Source organism: Biomphalaria glabrata, chromosome 1 (assembly GCF_947242115.1).
Source record: "Biomphalaria glabrata chromosome 1, xgBioGlab47.1, whole genome shotgun sequence".
In the NCBI taxonomy this organism is placed as follows: domain Eukaryota; kingdom Metazoa; phylum Mollusca; class Gastropoda; family Planorbidae; genus Biomphalaria; species Biomphalaria glabrata.
Genome location: NC_074711.1, coordinates 61,211,791 through 61,234,718, shown reverse-complemented (window position 1 = coordinate 61,234,718; position 22,928 = coordinate 61,211,791). Strand labels below are relative to the sequence as shown.

The following is a 22,928-nucleotide window of genomic DNA, read 5'->3' as shown; positions in this document are numbered from 1 at the left end:
TTATTTCATCAAGAGACATTGTCACTTCTTCGACTACTGTATCTTTGTATGAATCATCCGAATAGTGATACTTTTCTTCATCACGTTCATGGTCTCCTTTGTTTTCATTACTCTAATCAGGTTTCTTCTTCAATGATAAGGATGATGAAATAAACTACCCTATATACCAAGTTACTCCTGAGAGTAACACGGCACTAGTCAGCACTATGGAAGTTACTCCTTGAAGTTGAGAGTAACCCCTCAGGGAAAGATTTACTACTCTGTGTGGAATACATACAACAGGGTCACTGACTTATATAACAACGTGAAAAGCAAGATTGCATGACAGTGAAGTAAAATATTTAATTTACTTAAAAACAAATTTCGGACACTCATTTGGGGGCCCTCCTCAAGTGGGGGCCCGGGGGGATCTTCTAATTCTCCCCCCTCCTCCCCCCACCATAGCTACGCCACTGGAATCTTGGACGCTGATTGCAGAACTAGAGAGGAGGCACTGGCGGATCCAGGGGGGAGGGACGGTAGGGGCGATTGCCCCCCCCCCCACTCGGCCGACCCCCTCCCCCTTCGGGAGGGAGATGAATTTTAGTAGAGAAATTACACAAGTTATATACGAATTCTACACTTATGTTAACATATACAAATTATTTATATTTTAACCTATTTTAGATTATATCACCCTCTACCTCTAGTATGTTGGACGATTTGGTGGGGTGGGGTGTTACTACTGAATAAATTTAGCCCCCCTTAACTTTCGAATGGGGGGGGGGTCGATCCATTTTTTTTATGCCGAAATCACAGTGTGTTAACATATATGATAAACGCTACTTATTGATATTTTAGCTAATCTCAATATTATGAAGTTCCCCTTCTGGTATGTTGGCCGATTTGGCGGGATGGGGAGAGCGATAGCATAAATCTGCCCCCCCCCCCCACGACCCTTAAATTAACTTTCGGGTGGGGGGGCGGTCCAATTTTTTTGCAAAAATCACAGGTTGATAACATAATTAGTTACATATCTATATGATAAAAGCTACTTATTGATATATAATCTCTATAATATGTCGTTCCTCTTCTGGTATCTTGGCCGCTTCTGTGGCGGTGGGGAAGCGATGGGAGTGGGGGGGGGGCATTACAGCTACTGCCCTCTCCACATTAGATTTTTTAGTGGGGGTGGTCCAATTTTTAAGCAGAAATCATAGTGTATGCAAAAAATTAGTTGAGACTCTTTCTACTATAAGCTACTTATTGATATTTGAAACCCATTTGTATCTTATGTCACACCACACTGAAATCTCAAATTAAATCATTAGTAAATATAAAATGAAAGAGGGTTTTACCAGGTGGTAGGGGACATTTTAATTATGTAAGACTCAAAGCCCTTGAAGATGTCAATGTCAACAACTGTTTAGAATTAGCGATTACTAAAGAGCAAGCTTGTAACATTTTCAAAAACGTCAACCCACTGAAAGCTGGTGGGCCTGATGGAATAAAAGGGCGAATCATAAAAGAATGTGCTGAACAACTAGCTGAACCTTTTCAAGATATTTTTTCTACTCTATTACTAAACCATGAGATACCACCTGTATGGAAGTCATCTATAATTGTACCTGTGCCAAAGGTTTCCAAACCGAAGGAAATGAATGACTATAGACCTTCCATTGTGTCTAAATGTTTAGAAAAATTGGTTAAAATGTTTCTTCTGAATGAACTTTGTTGTAAGTTAGACCCTTTACAATTTGCTTACCAAAAGGGTAAAGGTGTAGACGATGCCATCCTAAATATTTTAAATTGTGTCTACAAACATCTGGATTTACCGAACACTTATGTAAGATTGTTCTTTATTGATTTCTCATCAGTTTTTAACACTATGCAACTTCATTTACTCATTGAAAAGATGAAAGCGTTGGCTTTTCCCTGGCAACCAAATCATTAAATAAGAACAATCTGATATAAACTTTGTCACATGTAAATTAGGAGTGCGTCTGGTGTGAATGTACACTTTGGTTTCTTTTAGTTATAATGTTTTTTGTTTGGTGTAATGCACAAATTGTAAGACAAATTTCCATACGGACAATAAAGATTATTATTATTATTATTATTATTTTTATAAACTAGACCAAGAAATTCTAGATCTAGATTCTATAATGATTTTAATTAGAACCTAAATCTAAATCTAGTTTTAAAAATCTAGCTCTAGTGTAAGAAAAAAAAATCTAAATCTAGTGTAAAAAATCTAGATTAGATCTAAATCTAGCTATTATGTCTTTAATGCGAGTCACATTACGAGGTTTAATTTAAAGAATTTATTCCATATGACGTCAAAGGAAAAAAATCCACTACGTCACACGGCCTAGTTAGGCCTAGACTAAAAAATATCATCTATACGAGCAGCTTGTTGAGGGTTTATAGACATTGGTGCACCGAGTGATTTCTTATAGCATTTCATTTAAAGAATTAACTCCATATCAAAGGAAAAAAATTCCATTACGTCACACGTCCTAGTTAGACTAAAAAATGTCGTCTATACGAGCAGCTTCTCGAGGGATCATAGACATTAGTGCACCGAATTTGTTCTTTTAGAATTTCATTTGATGGGCTAGTTAGACTTAATATATATATATATAAAAATATACCAAAAAAATAAATAAAATCTGATTTTTTTTTAAAAAGTTTAAGGAATTGGTTTAGCGCCATAACATGTTATGAGGTTACGCTACTGCACGAAAGTCGCGGCATAAAAAGTTCATTTTAAAAGATGTGCGTGATATCTTATCCTATCTTATATAATACATACAAAGTGCATTATTAGCCTTTATAAACAAACAGAAATGTTTTCTTTTAATTTTAGCAGCTAGTTGACCAGAGAAAAAAACATCTTTAACTATTAGGCCTATTTATATTTGTTGTAAACATTTCCTGTACATTTTATAAATATATTTGACTTAGTGATACTGAAAATACACAAAAGCTGTTCAACCTTGTTAGCATAATGTAACATTGCCTCCCTTACATTTACGTAATTGTTTTAGAATTGGTGTATTTTTATGAAAAAATCGCTTGCATAATTAATTTTATAAATTAAACGGTTTGCTTTTAGAAAACCAAAAGTAGCCGTTGCACCTAAACTTTTGAAGCCGCATTTAATGATGAAATAATATTTTTCATATCTCTTCTAGTTTTCGAGATTTGAGTGTGACAGACGGACAGATGGACAGACGGACATTTTGCATAAACCTAATAGCGGCTTTTTTCCTCTACATGAGTCCGTTAATAAATAAATAAATAAATAATTCTTTAGTTATGTGTTTGTTTGTTACAGTGTAGCACTGTAGTTCACAAGATAATATGAAAACATACTTATTTATTGTTGTTTTAAATTATGTCCAACTTATATGCATACTAAATAGATTTTTTTTTCTCTTTAGTAGTCTAAAACCATTCGCATAAATATGTTTAAAATATGGTAAATTGTCGTCTCCCCTACTAAAGAGCCTCGCGTGCTTGTAACTATTAATAGTGAATAGTTGTAAAAGTGTATTTTTATTTAAAAAAAACAAAAAAAAAACTGCTTGCATAAGTGATTTAAAAAATTAGTTTTTCCGCTTTTACAAAAAAAAAAAAAAAGTAGCCGTTGCATCAGAACTTTGAATGGACTAAAATATTATGATATCAGATTTTCACAATCTTTTCTAGTTTACGAGATCTAAATGGACGGACAGATGGACATCTGTTACTGGTGTTCAAATGGAGTTTGCAAGAAAAATTGATTTACAAAATTATGTCTTCAGTAAAATGAATGTTAACACAGAAGGCACAACAGAGATATGGCTGCACTTGAATGTTTTAGTGAAATTTCAAAACTGTGGTCGAAAATGGAATTATGTTTTAGCTTTTCCATCAACATACATGGTTCACCTAGATCTAGTGCTAACAAACCTAATGAATAAGCGAAGAAATGAACTGGATGTAGCCATTATAGAGGAGACCTTCGCCTAGGCTTGCTTTGGCTAATTTAAAGTTTGAAATGTCTAATAGCCTACTGTCAGACTGCAGGAGACACGTACAGGTTTCCCATTAGTTTAATTTCATTCTGTAGTGAATTCAGCAATAATAATGTTTATATTAAAAATAAAACTAAATTTACAATTAAACCTAAAAACACTAAGCCCTAATATTCAATAATTTAAAAGGGGACTATTCTTAGGATTTGAAAGAAAGTCATGACAATGAGAATACTTTTTTGGTGTAATCACTGCAAATTATTTGACATAATTTTAGTTTAATGTTAATAATGACAATGTCTTCGATTCCGAAGATTAAGGCCGAATGCAGTGTTTCACATAACTACGCAAACCATGTTGCTACATGCATATATTTTCCCGAATTTTGTGCAGACAGATCAAAATGTCTTCTGGCGGTTTATTGAAGTTTTCTTCCGTCTTCAAAAATGGCTTTTCTTTGAGTCTCAAATGTTTGTCCAGCAGCTTTTGTGAGAGCTCTCCAACTGTCTCTCTCAGAGGCCATATGCTGCCAGAGAATGCTGCCAGTTACTTTCCTCTATGCCAATGAGGGCGAAATGGTACCTGAGTCGATCTTTATAGTGCTTACGGGAGGCACCTCTGAAAACACCGTCCTCCTCCAAGCCTTTGGCATGCATTCGTCTCCAATGCGTGATAAGTGTTATTGACTATTGTTATTGACAGCATACAAATTAATAAATAAATGACATTTTGTTCAACTTTGCCTTCTCACTCTTCTTTATAAGTGTTTTTCTTATAGGGGGCGCTGGCGGATTTTTTAAAGGAAAAAATACGAAAAGGGAGCGGTTGGCCCCAAAAAAGGTTGAAGACCACTGCACTAGACAAAATAGAGCTACCTTATATATGGTGTGTATACAATTTCCAGATTCTATAAATGAAGGTCATGGGTAGCATTTTTCTTCACTATTAAAAGATCTATAAGTAGGCTATCATATTGGCAGAGACAGAGTGTACTTTAAAATCTCAGCACATTCTCCTTTTCCACTAATGTTTAAAATGCATAACTCGTAAAAAATATTTTTTAAAATGTGGTGACCCGATTCAAGGGTTACGTATATGATGATGTGTGTGTTACATATGTATGTTATAGTAGTAGGCCTATATGATGATGTGTGTGTTACATATGTATGATATAGTAGGCCTATATGATGATGTGTGTGTTACATATGTATGATATAGTAGTAGGCCTATATGATGATGTGTGTGTTACATATGTATGATATAGTAGGCCTATATGATGATGTGTGTGTTACATATGTATGTTATAGTAGTAGGTCTATATGATGATGTGTGTGTTACATATGTATGTTATAGTAGTAGGCCTATATGATGATGTGTGTGTTACATATGTATGATATAGTAGGCCTATATGATGATGTGTGTGTTACATATGTATGATATAGTAGTAGGCCTATATGATGTGTGTGTTACATATGTATGATATAGTAGGCCTATATGATGATGTGTGTGTTACATATGTATGTTATAGTAGTAGGTCTATATGATGATGTGTGTGTTACATATGTATGTTATAGTAGTAGGTCTATATGATAATGTGTGTGTTACATATGTATGTTATAGTAGTAGGCCTATATGATGATGTGTGTGTTACATATGTATATTATAGTAGTAGGCCTATATGATGATGTGTGTGTTACATATGTATGTTATAGTAGTAGGCCTATATGATGATGTGTGTGTTACATATGTATATTATAGTAGTAGGCCTATATGATGATGTGTGTGTTACATATGTATGTTATAGTAGTAGGCCTATATGATGATGTGTGTGTTACATATGTATATTATAGTAGTAGGCCTATATGATGATGTGTGTGTTACATATGTATGTTATAGTAATAGGTCTATATGATAATGTGTGTGTTACATATGTATGATATAGTAGTAGGCCTATATGATAATGTGTGTGTTACATATGTATGTTATAGTAGTAGGCCTATATGATGATGTGTGTGTTACATATGTATATTATAGTAGTAGGCCTATATGATGATGTGTGTGTTACATATGTATGTTATAGTAGTAGGCCTATATGATGATGTGTGTGTTACATATGTATATTATAGTAGTAGGCCTATATGATGATGTGTGTGTTACATATGTATGTTATAGTAGTAGGTCTATATGATAATGTGTGTGTTACATATGTATGATATAGTAGTAGGCCTATATGATAATGTGTGTGTTACATATGTATATTATAGTAGTAGGCCTATATGATGATGTGTGTGTTACATATGTATGTTATAGTAGTAGGCCTATATGATGATGTGTGTGTTACATATGTATGTTATAGTAGTAGGTCTATATGATAATGTGTGTGTTACATATGTATGATATAGTAGTAGGCCTATATGATGATGTGTGTGTTACATATGTATGATATAGTAGGCCTATATGATGATGTGTGTGTTACATATGTATGTTATAGTAGTAGGCCTATATGATGATGTGTGTTACATATGTATGATATAGTAGGCCTATATGATGATGTGTGTGTTACATATGTATGTTATAGTAGTAGGCCTATATGATGTGTGTGTTACATATGTATGATATAGTAGGCCTATATGATGATGTGTGTGTTACATATGTATGTTATAGTAGTAGGCCTATATGATGATGTGTGTGTTACATATGTATGTTATAGTAGTAGGCCTTTATGATGATGTGTGTGTTACATATGTATGATATAGTAGTAGGCCTATATGATGATGTGTGTGTTACATATGTATGATATAGTAGGCCTATATGATGATGTGTGTGTTACATATGTATGTTATAGTAGGCCTATATGATAATGTGTGTGTTACATATGTATGATATAGTAGGCCTATATGATGATGTGTGTGTTACATATGTATATTATAGTAGTAGGCCTTTATGATGATGTGTGTGTTACATATGTATGATATAGTAGTAGGCCTATATGATGATGTGTGTGTTACATATGTATGATATAGTAGGCCTATATGATGATGTGTGTGTTACATATGTATGTTATAGTAGGCCTATATGATGATGTGTGTGTTACATATGTATGATATAGTAGGCCTATATGATGATGTGTGTGTTACATATGTATGATATAGTAGGCCTATATGATAATGTGTGTGTTACATATGTATGATATAGTAGTAGGCCTATATGATGATGTGTGTGTTACATATGTATGTTATAGTAGTAGGCCTATATGATGATGTGTGTGTTACATATGTATGATATAGTAGGCCTATATGATGATGTGTGTGTTACATATGTATGTTATAGTAGTAGGCCTATATGATGATGTGTGTTACATATGTATGTTATAGTAGTAGGTCTATATGATGATGTGTGTGTTACATATGTATGTTATAGTAGTAGGCCTATATGATGATGTGTGTTACATATGTATGTTATAGTAGTAGGTCTATATGATAATGTGTGTGTTACATATGTATGTTATAGTAGTAGGCCTGTATGATGATGTGTGTGTTACATATGTATGTTATAGTAGTAGGCCTATATGATGATGTGTGTGTTACATATGTATGATATAGTAGTAGGCCTATATGATGATGTGTGTGTTACATATGTATGATATAGTAGGCCTATATGATGATGTGTGTGTTACATATGTATGTTATAGTAGTAGGCCTATATGATGATGTGTGTTACATATGTATGATATAGTAGGCCTATATGATGATGTGTGTGTTACATATGTATGTTATAGTAGTAGGCCTATATGATGTGTGTGTTACATATGTATGATATAGTAGGCCTATATGATGATGTGTGTGTTACATATGTATGTTATAGTAGTAGGCCTATATGATGATGTGTGTGTTACATATGTATGTTATAGTAGTAGGCCTATATGATGATGTGTGTGTTACATATGTATGATATAGTAGGCCTATATGATGATGTGTGTGTTACATATGTATGTTATAGTAGTAGGCCTATATGATGATGTGTGTTACATATGTATGTTATAGTAGTAGGTCTATATGATGATGTGTGTTACATATGTATGTTATAGTAGTAGGCCTATATGATGATGTGTGTGTTACATATGTATGATATAGTAGTAGGCCTATATGATGATGTGTGTGTTACATATGTATGATATAGTAGGCCTATATGATGATGTGTGTTACATATGTATGATATAGTAGTAGGCCTATATGATGATGTGTGTGTTACATATGTATGATATAGTAGGCCTATATGATGATGTGTGTGTTACATATGTATGATATAGTAGGCCTATATGATGATGTGTGTGTTGCATATGTATGTTATAGTAGTAGGCCTATATGATGATGTGTGTTACATATGTATGTTATAGTAGTAGGCCTATATGATGATGTGTGTGTTACATATGTATGATATAGTAGGCCTATATGATGATGTGTGTGTTACATATGTATGTTATAGTAGTAGGCCTATATGATGATGTGTGTGCTACATATGTATGATATAGTAGTAGGCCTATATGATGATGTGTGTGTTACATATGTATGATATAGTAGTAGGCCTATATGATGATGTGTGTGTTACATATGTATGATATAGTAGTAGGCCTATATGATGATGTGTGTGTTACATATGTATGTTATAGTAGTAGGCCTATATGATGATGTGTGTGTTACATATGTATGTTATAGTAGGCCTATATGATGATGTGTGTGTTACATATGTATGATATAGTAGGCCTATATGATGATGTGTGTGTTACATATGTATGATATAGTAGGCCTATATGATGATGTGTGTGTTACATATGTATGATATAGTAGGCCTATATGATGATGTGTGTGTTACATATGTATGATATAGTAGTAGGCCTATATGATGATGTGTGTGTTACATATGTATGATATAGTAGGCCTATATGATGATGTGTGTGTTGCATATGTATGTTATAGTAGTAGGCCTATATGATGATGTGTGTTACATATGTATGTTATAGTAGTAGGTCTATATGATGATGTGTGTGTTACATATGTATGATATAGTAGTAGGCCTATATGATAATGTGTGTGTTACATATGTATGATATAGTAGTAGGCCTATATGATGATGTGTGTGTTACATATGTATGTTATAGTAGTAGGCCTATATGATGATGTGTGTGTTGCATATGTATGTTATAGTAGGCCTATACTCAGAAATCTTGATTATCTGCGGCATCGCTCTTTAATCAAACCAGAGCGTCTCTTGTTGCAACATTGGCAAACTTTTAGGTGTGTCAGGATTAGTTCAGCTGGCGTTCACATTTCTTATCTGTAAATACTGCCTTCGAAGAACTAAATGATGCTCAACCAGATGTTGTGAGCTATTTGTATGACCATTGGGAGGACAACTATATTGGTCGCCAGAGACGGAACCGCAGAGTGACTCCAAGATGTCCGAAATCATTATGGAATGTTATAGATCGAGTACTGGACAATCTATCACGAACAAACAATTCATTGGAGGGATGGCATCATGCATTTCAGTTGTCAATGAGGACCCCCCCCCCCAATTTCTACAAGCTAATCTCAATCTCTCACTTCCTCAGAGAATAGGAGAACACAGAGAACTAAATTCTGAGGTACAATGCTAAAAAACAAAGTAAAACTGCAAGTCAAAGCAAGCACCTCCAACTTAACAGACGTATGTTCATGTACGGAAATGCCACTGATGGAGTTTCTACTTAACTTTGTGAAAGTTTGTGTGTGTGTGTGTGTAAAAGTATGTTTGTGTGTTTTTAACTTGCACTTTTGTAATGTAAATAAATGATATATTTTTAAATGATTCATTTTAGCTTATTATAATTCTTCTATAATGTTTGCATATTTTTAAGATATCTAAAGTGTTTCCTGATAATATTTAACAACAATATTGACTTTTTAATATTTTAAGACATCTAAAGTGTTTCTATCAAAATGAGTGAAAAATATTTTGTTCGCGCTATTTTGTCGAGGAACCATATCGACCTCCTCAGTGAATTGTTACAGCAGAATACATTATTTCTCTGTGTGTGTGTGTTTTAAATCAGCAATGAAAAAGCTGAAAATTCTTTCCACTCCTAGCTAATTAAAGCTATGTCGCTAACAGGGATGTGATGGTGGCGTCACACATGGGCGTAGCCAGGATTTTTTTCGGGGGGGGGGGGGTTTGGGGGGGTGGATTTTTTTCTCCCCCCCCCCGCGAATTTTTTTTTATATGTATTTATGTATGTGTGTACATAATCTTTATTGCATTCTGACCCTTCATTCTTTCGGAAGACGTTTATTGTGTCCTAGAATAGGTTCTTCCATGAGTTAGTGGAAAAATTGTAGATTCCTCGCCATTACTAGCAAGGGGGTCTGGGGGAGCGCTAGGAGCTCCCCCAGCGCGGGGCGAAGCCCCGCCGCCAAGCACTATTTCTGATATTGAAAGCCAACAAAATGCATATTCTGAGGTATCTACAGTGCATTCCCCTTTTTTATTAAAAAGTTTTATTTTAAAAACCTAATGTGCTATTCTTACTAACTTAGACCCTCCCGCGCCATTCGGAGCATTTGACGTCAAGCTGTTTCCATAAAAATCTGTCACTGGTAATGTCTGAAGCCTCTTCCCACCTGCCATGAGGACCTCAATGAATGAGTGGCGTCAAGTTGTACTAGGATATCATTGCAACTCTTCTTATGCGTAATTCATTTTGTCGGAGAACATGTCCCGCAAACCTCATGCGTCGCTCTCTCACAATCTTACTAAAGGGTCGACTCCCAGTTCGGCATAGGATTTCCTTGATTTAAACCCGATCTCTATAACTGACTCCTAAAATCTGTCTTAGCCATCTTTGTTGAGCACATTTAGTGTTTTTCAATTTCGGCAGATGACTATTCACTGCAGTTTATTAAGGGAGCCCTGCCACTGGTAAAAATGTGTAACCTCTCTTGAATAAGCTCTTGGAATTAAGTGACTGTAGTTTGCTTTAGATTTTATATCGAAAAGAGAAGTTTTATCGTCAAAATCATCTGTTGGGGGTTTTCCACCTCAAAATGCTCTGTAAGGGGGATCTTAAACTCAAAACCGTCTGGAGGGGTTTTAAAATTTAAAAAAACGCCATCTGTAGAAGAGGGGTTTAAACTCAAAACCCCCGATTGGATTGGCTACGCTCAAATAATTTTAGTGTGTAATTTGCTTTTTTTTTTATATTGAAAATGTATTTTTTAGCATCAAATCCATCTGAATGGGGGTTTAAACTCAAAACCCCTTTAGGCAACGCTCATAGCATTTTGAGTGCGTAATTTACTTTTTTTCTTCAACTGAAGATGTATTTTTCAGCCTCAAACCCCCCTGGTGGGGGGTTTAAACTCAAAACCCCTTTGGCTATGCTTAAAGATTTTAGAGTGAGTAATTTGCTTTTATTTATATTGAAGAAGTATTTTTTAGCTTCAAACTCCACTGGAGGGGAGTTTAAACTCAAAACCCTTATGACTACACTCATAACATTTTGAGTGTATAATTTGCATTGTTTTTATTATTAAAGAGGTATTTTTTACCTGAAGTGGGGTTTAAACTCAAAATTAAGTCAAAACCCATTTAGCTACGCTCATAACATTTTGAGCTTTTTTTTTTTATATTGAAGAGGGGGTTTATCGTAAATTTTGGAGGGGGGTTTAAAACCAAAATCTTCCTTAACTGTGCTCTTGGAATTAGGGGATTTTCGTTTGCATTTTTTTTGTTTTGTTTTATAGAAGAGGGGGAGTTAACTGCAAAAACCCCAAGTAGGGGGTTTAAAACTCAAAACCCCTGGTAGGGGTTTTAAACTGAAAACCCCCTGGTAGGGGGTTTTAAACTCAAAACTCCATTGGTTGTGCTGGGGCAAGTGATGGTTTAGTATTAAAATCTCATCTAAAATAAACAAAATCAAAGCAAAAAATCATTCACTAAATTCCGATCCCCCAGAAGGGGGGGGGGGATTTCATTTCGGGGGGGGGGGTGTTGAACCCCAACCCCCCGGCTACGCCCATGGCGTCACAGCATACAGTGAAGAAGTCTAACATATTTAGGTGAATGTTGAACTACCAAACTGACAAGTATAACAGTTTATTATAAGGGTATGTTTGTGTATATAGTTTTTAATATTATACAATACATTTTGACAAACACATACCAACAACTATAACAAGTATAAATGTTGTATATGGGTCTGTATTCAATTTTTATTGAACTTTATTTTTTTCATTACATTTATTACATATTATATATATATATAACATTTCAAATCCAGTATTTTTTTCATTACATTTATTACATATTATATATATATATAACATTTCAAATCCAGCTTTTGTTTCTTCGGAAAATGTATAAAGATTATTCATTTCTATAAGGTTTATAAAATACAGAACAATCCACTTAAATAAACATAAAATGACAATGAAACTAAATTCTATAGATGTAGGCTATATGATTGGCTAGATTTAGGGCTTCTATTTATAATTTATCAATTCAAGACTCATACTTCATTTTTTTTTAAAATTAGAATCCAAGACATGAAATAAGACTCATTTTATTCAATTTACCTAATGTATGTTGGCATGATATACCCCTTTCAGACCTTTGCGATCTAAAGGGCATATTATATAAAGGTCATCTGTTTCTATTGACAATTGTTAAAGAGGGTATCAGGTACACATTAGAGTTAAGTATACTCAGGGTCATCCTAAAAAATATTTATATTCAAAATCAATCTTCACCGAGATTTGAATCAGAGAGCTCTTGTTTCAGAAGCCTAATGCTTTACCAATCAGCCCCCAGGTCCCCTACTTTGGCACGATGCAGAGCACAAATGGTTGAGGCAGTATTAAATGAACAAAGTTATTCAAGTGAATAGCCCTAAGATAGAATCACTTTCATGCACAAACTGCATCATAAGTCTGTATATCAAGTAGTTGCCAATTTTAGCAATGGCATATGCTGTCCTGGCTCAAGAATTAACACTAGAGGTTTCAGTTTTGAGTTTTCTATGTCTTTAAAGTACAAGAATTCAATTTACTTTGAAACCAACAGCTAAAAATTTGATTGATATACATGTTTACAGCTGTTAGATTTTAGAATTTCAATACATATTGTATATATTATATCAAAAAAAGAAAAAAAAAACATAAAAATCTGCATACACTAATATTGAACTATAATTATAATTTAAAACTTTAAAGGCACATTCCATAAATTGTTACATTAAAAAACATGGAATAAAGACAGTAAAGATTTGTTGAAACTGTTGGCAGAGTGCTTGCTGATTATCATTTACCACCCTCTAACAGGTTTCCAGGTTTCAACAACAGTATCTCCAACATGAACTTGATACTCCGCATGTAAAGCACTGGTGCAGCAACTCTAGAAATATTATACAAAAAGTAGTATAGTTAAAAGGAAATATGTATCATGTGAAAAAAAATATAAACAATGAAGTGTAGACATATGCCTAAATGGCTTGTGGTAACAACATATTTTGTAAGGAATCGGGAACACAATATTAAGTTAATGTTTAAATTACTCTGTCAGTGGACAAAGCCTGCTGGCTGAGTGGTACAGAGCTATTACCATTCATAATTTTAGGATCCACCTTGATATTTTTTAATGCAAATGTACTTAATTGGTTTTGAGCTTTCTATGTTCTGATCGGAACAAACCACATTTATCATTAGTAAACTTTACACTAACTGCTGGAATTGCATCTTCTGCTAATCTGTAGGAGGATTAGACATTAGGTTGGAATAAACTATTATTAGTACCAATGAATCAAGGCCAGTTATTTGTCTAGGCACAACCACCTTTGCCACAATAATGATGACATGATAGAATTTAAATAGTGATGTGATTGCAGTTGACATCACTACAGCTTTGGAACTAGACAGTCACAGATGACAATGCCAAGTTATGAAGAATAAAGCCTTGTTTATTTAATAAATCTGTCTTGTAACTTGGTTAGTAATACAGATTTCACTACATCTATACTTAAGACCTCTCCAGAATTTATTAAAAAAATTGTCATTAAAATCTTATAAATTTTATGATGTACATAGTGAACTTACATGATATGGAATAATATATAAAATGGTTCCAATTGGATAAAGTCTACAGTCTAGTTCTCCTTCTTTGGCTGCTATTTTCCCTATCTCTTGTGACATCTCGATAAGTCTACAAAATATTAACAATACTTACTGAATTATTGTTATTGCTAAGCAGTCATAGGTTACATCTTTATCATAAATTAAATCAAAACATCAATTTAAAAGTTTTACTTTAATGTAAAATACATAATGTAATTTGAATCACTTTTAAGAAAAAACTTCAAACTTTGTTTAATTGGTACCAAAAATGGGACATTGTGGACAAAATTGTTGACTGTCAAGCAAAGGTCATGCTGATGACAGACTTAATTTTATTATTTGGGCTTTCAGGTTCTTTCTGTGTCTAGATAGTACCTAAATACTTAGATAGTCTTTTTGGTTTTTATAGTTCTGGCCAACATTATTGGCCAAAGCTCATTTAACTTTTGGTCCAAATGTAATAATAAATATATATCAATGAAAGATAACAGTTCAAATACATTCTCAAAGTGTCCTTGAGAGCAATCATTAGAGATATTGCCTTTTGGAGCAAAAGATATGATGGTGATACACTAAATGTACTGGCACAATACTTGCCCGAAGGCACCAGAAAAGTCATGACAAAAGAAACAAACTGCAATTTATAGAGGAACCAGCATGCCCAGTTTGTAGCCAAACATTAGGCATGGATGGGAATAAAACATAAATAAAACCATATCAAAAATAAAACATAAAAAAAAAAGGCAGAATATTTGACATTTTAGCATAAAAGTTTGTTTAAAAAGTTTTATCCATTTTAAGAAATGTTGAAATTTAAAACCTAAAGGGAAAGTGATTTTACAAACTGCAAATATACATAGAAAATTAGAAAATAGTAGGGAAGTATTGATTTGCACAAATAAATCAATGAATTACAAAAGTAGTCTCATATAAAAACTACTTTGATAGTGTAATAATAATAGAATTATGATACCAAGTCTAGAAGCTAACTACAAGGCTTTAATTTATTAAGGAAGAAAGAACGCAACAATGGAAAAAGAGAGTAACACACTTTATCGATGTTGTAAACACATTCTCATGATGTAACACTAACATAAATGATTAAAGTATCAACAATTTAACTACATGTAGACTTAAAATTATTCAGATTAAATTGATTTTATAATTAGATCTATAATTCACCAAAACTTACTTAAGATTGCTTTCACCCTGAATCAAACAAAAATCTAATAAAGGAAGTCTTTCCTTTTTACCATCATGGCCGAGAGCCGTAAAACCGCAATCTATTAGGATGGTATTTTTTTCTTGCTTGTGAGCAATCACTCTTGTCATTACTCTGCAAGCTATGCTAGATTCAGTGCACGAGCCAATCAGATGCTGCATATAGTCTGCCAACAATTAACATGAGACTAATGTTAAAATGGTTAGCAAAAGTATAGATCTACAACATGAAATAAGATTATTTTTTTTCAAGTGTCCTTAAAAAACACTTTCTAGAAATTTATAACAAGTTAAATTCTAGGATCTTTACAGAATATAAGGCTTAATATAAATATGATATCAAGATTCTATTCTGAATATATTAGGCTATAACTTTTCTCTTTTTGAATAAGGTCAAAGCTATATTATTTTAGAGTTTTCATTTTGAAATTTAACAAAGATTCAGCATTATTCCTTATTTATTGATCCAATGCTTAAGCTAGTACATTTTTATTTAAATGTATTAAATTCTCACCATAAAAAACATAATTGCCAGGATGGAACTCAGAAAGCAGTTTGTTGTCATCTAAAGGGAGACTACATGTTGGTGTAGAGCCAACTCCTATAGAACAATCGATGTTCAGCCTATAAAAAGAAAAAAAAATTGCAAAAAAGCAAATTAAGACAAAAATAAAGTAATTGTCTAGAAAAGTCTTTTTGGAAGACTATAGAAGGAATAGGATGCAAGCTATTGAAGTCAATTGACATTAGTCAGTAGTTATCAGTCATTATTCATTGCGCTTTATTTAAAGTGTAAAGAGAAAATCATTCTATCAGTACATAAGATCTAAAACTAATAGTAGGCCTAGTTAGAAAAAAGCTGATAAAATGGTGGCCTAAGACCAAACTAAACAAATGCTGTGACATTAAGAGAAATGTGAATCTAATACTAATTTGTAGTATATTAATAAAATCATCTTATTAAAACAAGCAATTTAACCATACAATTACTAATGCTTATCATAAAAGTGCAGCGTATAGAGCCAGGAGACAGGGGTCAAGCTGTGTATGTGTTGGGTCGGATGAAGAGTATGTCAGTCATTATTCTTTGTTCATTGTGCTTAATTAAACATTTATAATTTTTGTCAGTCAAGCTACTTTAATACTTATTTGATTTATACAGGGGATTTATGTTTGATGTAAATATTTTTCACTACTGGAGTATTTATTTCATTGAACTGAGTTTGAAGATATTAAACTCTAAAAGAATTGTATTCAACATCACATTTATTCAGAGCCACCTCCAAACCTATAAATGTTACATTACTTTTAGAGACAAAAGTCTAATTGATTGTGTGAGCTACAAAACTCTCAAATAGAATTCTATCAGTGTCATTTCAAATGTGAGGCGTGGTGGCTGAGTGGTAAAGCCCTTGGATTCCGAACTGGGGGCTGGGGTTTGAATCCAGGTCTAGACTGGGACTTTTAATTTTGGGATCTTCGGGCGCCTCGGAGTCCACCCAGCTCTAATGTGTACCTGACCTTAGTTGGGGAAAAGTAAAGGAGGTTGGTCATTGTGCTGGCCACATGACACCCTCGTTAACCGCAGGTCACAGAAACAGATGACCTTTACATCATCTGCCCTATAGACCACAAGGTCTGAAAGGGGAACTTTACTTTTTTACTATCTTTTAAAATAATGTATGAGCATCAAATAAATACTAAGAACCTACTTAGCCTGAAGTTTCCTAAGTCTTGCAATATTTTCGTATTGCAGATCCTGTCTTTCTTTTATCGATTTCACAGCATATGAATTGCCACAATGTGCATACAGCTGTTCTAGCTTCATTTTTGTAGCTAAGCTCACTGCCTTAGCAGTCTTAATCAAATCATCACTATCCCAAGGAAAGCCAGCTACAAATTAATAAGACGGTTAAAATAAAAACTTTGTTTTCATTGGTGTGAAAAATGGTAAATAAATTAAAGCAGAAGTTTGGAAAAAAAAAAGAAAACTCCCAGTAATAAATTAAAAATTAAGTCTCAAAATGTACTAAATTTATAGATCATGCACTTACTTCTTCCGTATCCCAAGTCCACCTCTATGACTACAAACCAAACTTTTCCCTCCGGGAGATCGCTGATATGATCCTCCAAACACTGCAAACCATCATTACCACTTACCATAACTTGAAATTTGTCTAGCTGTTTCACAAGAGCTAGACATCTGATGGATGAAAAGTTATTTGAAATAAAAAATAGCATTATATTTTAGGCATAAATTTTTATCATAAATAAGATACCCACTCTGTAAATTTCTACAGAAGAAAATGGAAAATTCAGTTATTATCCATTAGAAAGGAAATAACCATTATTTATTTTTTATTATTCAAGAAATTTTAAAAAGCATCAAATCATCAAATGTAATATAATATTCCCTTTAACACTCTATTAACTTTGTTCATATACAAGCAAACACATTCATACAGTTATTCAGAGCTCTTCAAACGAGAAAAAGGATATATCTGTTATTTTTGCAATGCTATTGTTTAGTTCAAGCATGTACATTTACTACAAAACAAAAGAAAACAAAATAAGGAGAAAAGGAAAATATAATAATATATGATTTTTTTTAACTTACACTTGAAAAACTTGTATTGAAAAAAAAAACAAAAAACTTTAGAGAAGTTAAATAGTGTGGTCATTTCTAGTGGAAAGTGCTTTTGAAGTTATTGCAAGTGCATGGTAAGGAAATGGATTTTACACAATTTTTGAAGTGAGTAAGTTAGAGCTGTTGCTGGTAATTATTCTTGGATTACCCACTGGCTACACCGATTAATTTTTTCCCCCTTTTATCACAATATACTCTTGCTTCAAAACTCAAGGTCACAAAACCAATGCTTTCAAGATTCAAAACATGAGCCCACATCTCTTAGGCACTACCAAAAGCAAAAGAAAATTGGCAAATAATAAAAGCATAGATTTAATGACCCCCCTCCTCTTTCACATACACTAAGCCTGTCGGTATGCCTGATACGTCTCCTGCTTCACTATATTAAAATAGTTAATAGGTTATATTTTTTTTTGGTCTAGAAAATGCACCTCTATTGGAACACCAGCATTATAATACTGATAATACTCAACAACAAACATATATATATATATATATATTCTTTTGGTCAATGACCTATAGATACCCCTCCGACAATAGATCTACTCATGTCTATATGTAAATGTTTTATAGTCTAATAAATGTGTACACACAAATATATATCCCTGCAGCTATTTCATATTTTGTCAAAAAAAAATTTGTGAAGCGTCAATGTGTGCAATTCAGTTCTTCAAAAAGAAAGAATCTATGTTTCATTTATTGTTTTTACCTTTGAATTTTATCCTCTGTTACTGGATATGCTAATAGAATATCATCAAAACCATTGTTGGCATAAAACTCTGCCTCAGCTAATGTAGAAACAGCTATACACCGTTTTGTTCCATTTGTTTGAAGAATAGCTGCCTCTCTGAGAATAATATATAAACGAGCCTATTTTACAAGATGAAATATATATCATGACTGCATACTAGAACAATATAAAGATTTCTAAATTTATTTTAAACAAATGATCTTACATTGTTTTATGAGTCTTTGTGTGAGGTCTAAGACGTAGATTAAGTTCTTTACAAGTACGAATCATGTGCTCACAATTTCTCTTTGTTTTCTCCAGGTCCACAAGGAAACAAGGAGTGGACAGATCACAGATTTTCTTATCCATTCAATAAGCAATTATGTAACTAGTAAAATATATAACATACTCTATATTTGAAATACAAGCAATTTTACTAAATTTATTTAGATAAAACAATAGAAACAGAAACAATAGTTTTTAACTAGAAGAGACATATAATAGACTCTTTATTAACAGCTTTTTGAATCATTTCCTTTTCCACCCTTGAGCTATCTGCTTCCATTTGTTAATTGGTCAAAAAGGCATTCCGCAGCTGTTACTTCCCATCACAGTTAACGCTGCATTATGTTTATGCCTATATACTTTGCAGGTCAGCTCTTTGAATGACAGCTGTTAGATGTCTGCCATTGAATACACGGGTTAAAGACAATCGATTCATTTTTAAATATATATTATCAAGTTTTATTTGCAGGAAAGTGTATTGCCATGATATTAATTAAGTCAATGTCAATGTATTTAATTTATTTCCTGCCCATTTACTATGTTTTGGTCCCAGTAAATATTTCATGGTGCTGTCAGAAATAGTAAGGTTGAAATTGTACATGCGCATGCTCAAGAAGTTGACAATATGCAGTGCAGTTCATTTTTGGAGCAAACATTTGGGGCACAGTTGTCAGCAGATAAAAGACAAATAAGTGTGTTATTTCTTTAATTTGTTATGTTTATTCAATCCTAATGGGTGCTAGGAAAAAATTTTAATTTGAGGATAGCTCATCTATACAGACCACTAAATTCAAAATAGATCTAGAAGGCTAGGGCACTAGATATAGAAAGATTTATTTAAAGTCTATAATTTTTTATACTATTCAAATAAGTATTCTAGATCTATATCTAGATTTTGCTCTTGTCTATAGATTTACTCAAATGACTGAAATGTCTATAGTCTAGATCGGTGATGCCCAACCTAATTTGACATGCGGGCCATTTTAATTTCCAACACTTGTGTCGTGGGCCACACGAACGAAAAGGTACAAAAATGAAATGAATTTATAACCTGAATTTTAAATTATTTGATTAGAATAGAAGCCTGTGGATCTAGTACTTAATTAATAGGATATTTAAAGCTAATCTTCTTTTAAGCATCAGAAAAACACTTACACATACTGTGAGCAATATTGGATCTAGCTTTACCACTGACTCATTTTCTTGTCTCTTTTTGGTGAATATTCCCATCTATCTTCTAATCTCTAGGCATAAACCAAGAATTTTAAAAATATAATCCATTTATACATTGTTTGTGTTAATACTTGATATGTAAGTTATAGTCCTTATAGTCTTTGTGAGTTATGCGTCTTGTGTTGTGAACCTGTTCTTCCTGCCTAAAATGGCGTCCTGTGTTGAATGATTAAAAGTGTTCGGACTAACTACGACAATAGTTGCCTTAATTCTTCAAGACATACTTAACAGTTTGTTTTTAAAACAGCCTCACTTTCTTTTCAAATAAATATATTTTGGTTTATTATCATTTACGACAAAAAGTAAAAATCCATTCACTTTTCCTGGTAGATTCCTTGTTGATCATCCAAGAGCTGAGCAGAAGGCTCTTTGAGCTCCAAGTTTGAAAAAATACCTGTTTGGACGCCAAACAGTAACAAAAAAAAAAACCTGTGTGAACACAGTTTTGTTTGATAGAGACCCGAGTCAATGCCTATGTAAAGCATTGCTATTTCCAATGTCTTTGGCCCCGGACTCATGATTGGCTGGACATGGCAGAAGGCCGAGGGCACCGGGAGCCTCCGCCATTTTCCTTCGTTATACCAAGCTAACCGTGGGGAACTTGCCATTTATGTAACATCCCCTAAGGGACGGCACATGGATTTGTGACAGGTTTGTAGGGACTTTTTTACAACTCCACGCCGTGCAATGGGTGCACTCTCATCTACCCGTGGGCATCCCCACGGGAGTCTTAAATTGTGTTGCTACCCATTTAGCCTAAACACTTCCTCTAATGGTCGTTTCCACACGAGTGCCACGATGAGGCAGAGTAGCTTAATTATTTGCTCGCGTCTGGTAGATTCCTACACCTACACATTCAGTTGTACCATTTTATAAATGCACTTGTTATGTTAAAGGTCATGGTACCAATCTGTCAGAGAAAGATTGATACATTTTCCAACCTTTTATTTCTTTTTAGAGGGTGATTTTCTGCTTTTTGTGCAGACATTTCGGCGGGCCGGATGGAACCACCTCGCGGGCAGGATCTGGCTCGCGGGCCGTATTTTGAGCATCACTGGTCTACATTAGTATCATTAGATTTAGAAATGATTAGTTAGAAACACAAGAATAACTGGACTTCGAGTTTTATGATTTAGATCTAGATCTATATATTATAATATATTATAATATAGGGATAATAGTAATAGGCCTATAGTAATAGTAATAGTGGCTATAGAGTCTAGACTTTAGACATTTTTAATTTTAGTTAGACTGTATTATAGTGTATACTATTACTTTAGTAGACTAAGTAGACCTAGTTTAGAATTTATATTAATAATATTTATATTATTTTATATAGATTATGCATTAGTTAATTCCATCTCTACTAGAATCAATTATTATACCCCAGTATGAGTATAAATCTAGATCTAGACTAGTAACGTTTTAGACTCCTGTATGTGTGTATTGTAGGTTATATAAATTTAGTACAGATTTACGAGATCTCAGTTCATGTGTCAGAGGGCAAAGTTTAGGATCATAAATAAAAGTGAAAGGTGAACATGTTAGACAATCATTTAGTTAAACATAATTTTGAGTTTGCTCCCTTTCAGTTGTAATTACAAAGCTTTATATTTTATATCCTATGATTACTGAACTTGGCATGTGAAACATACGACCTAGAGGACATAATATGCACTCTTTGCTTGCACTTATGCGGACACAAAACAATTTTTAACGGCCCACGAAAGGGGAATAGCCGATATTAGTTTTGTGTGGTCTGTCTGTCCACCCGTTCCGTTTAGATCTTGTAAACTAGAAAAGATATTGAAAATCCGACATCATGATATTTTAGACCTTTAAAAGTTCTGATGCAACAGATACTTTTTTCTTTTCTGAAAGCGAAAATTTTAATTTTTAAAATCAACAATCCAAGAAGGTTTTTTTTTTTCATAAAAATATACCATTTTTACAACTATTCACTATTAATATTCACTATTGATAGTGAAAAAAAAACAACCAAAACTCATGGATTTATTTGGAAAGGGAGGCGACTTTCTACCATATTTTTAATACTTTTATGCAAACGGTTTTCAATTTTTGTTTCTTTACAATTCTATTACTAAAATATGTAATTTTTGTTTTATTAACTAAACACACACACACACAAATATAAATGTTTGTTTTTTAAAGAGAGAAAAATCTAATTAGTATGCATATAAGTGGAAAATAATTTAAAACGAGAATTAATAAGTAGTTTTCTGAAAGTGTTCATATACTATTCAGACAATACCCGCCCACACTAGAAAATTATTTTTTTTCCCCAAGGGAAGAGTTATATTTGTTGAAGATTTAAATGACAGATAGACCATTTACAAAACAAGATCAATTTAATAATCATTCAATAACATCAGTTAGGCTAGGTTCACATCTTCACCTATCCCTTAGTGTCTTGGACATCTGTCAACCGTCCTTCTCCATTCCTTACTGTCCTTTGCCTCTGGTACAATTGTATTCACTAACCGGCCTATTTTTTTGATGTTGTCTACCCATCGCTTTCTCTGTCTTCCTCATCATATTCTTCCTGAAACTGTTCCCTGAAGGAAGGTCTTTACGAGTCCTGTAGACTTTCTGATGTGGCCATCGAGTGGTTAGCAGGTCATCATGGGGATCCAATTGCTGTATTAATC

General features: G+C 33.4%; 1 protein-coding gene across 4 annotated transcripts; it reads right to left on the bottom strand.

The window, feature by feature from the left end:
• Positions 1 to 12,566: 12,566 nt before the first annotated feature.
• On the bottom strand, positions 12,567 to 21,774 carry LOC106065980 (D-threo-3-hydroxyaspartate dehydratase-like). 4 transcript variants are annotated; one of them, XM_056006045.1, is made up of 10 exons: positions 21,645 to 21,736; positions 20,182 to 20,270; positions 18,968 to 19,129; positions 18,721 to 18,858; positions 17,419 to 17,567; positions 17,077 to 17,257; positions 15,879 to 15,988; positions 15,336 to 15,531; positions 14,126 to 14,231; positions 12,567 to 13,427 (listed from the first exon to the last, which is right to left on the bottom strand). In XM_056006045.1, exons 3-10 carry the CDS (start codon positions 19,108 to 19,110, stop codon positions 13,338 to 13,340), a joined length of 1,113 nt encoding a protein of 370 aa, XP_055862020.1. In that variant the 5' UTR covers positions 19,111 to 19,129; positions 20,182 to 20,270; positions 21,645 to 21,736; the 3' UTR covers positions 12,567 to 13,337. The 4 variants fall into 4 exon arrangements, with proteins under 4 accessions (XP_055862020.1, XP_055862013.1, XP_013080376.2 ...); XM_056006038.1 differs by having other exon boundaries at positions 20,182 to 20,415; positions 21,645 to 21,706; XM_013224922.2 differs by lacking the exon at positions 20,182 to 20,270 and having other exon boundaries at positions 21,645 to 21,774.
• Positions 21,775 to 22,928: the final 1,154 nt, after the last annotated feature.

Bases quoted from the DNA above. Each gene is read 5' to 3' on its own strand.
- LOC106065980 (XM_013224922.2), bottom strand. From the start codon at position 19,110: ATGGATAAGAAAATCTGTGATCTGTCCACTCCTTGTTTCCTTGTGGAC. The intron at 17,568-18,720 runs GTAAAAACAATA...TTCATCCATCAG, and splicing joins ACAGAGGATAAAATTCAAAG to ATGTCTAGCTCTTGTGAAAC. The intron at 15,989-17,076 runs GTAGGTTCTTAG...TTCTTTTTATAG, and splicing joins CTTAGGAAACTTCAGGCTAA to GCTGAACATCGATTGTTCTA.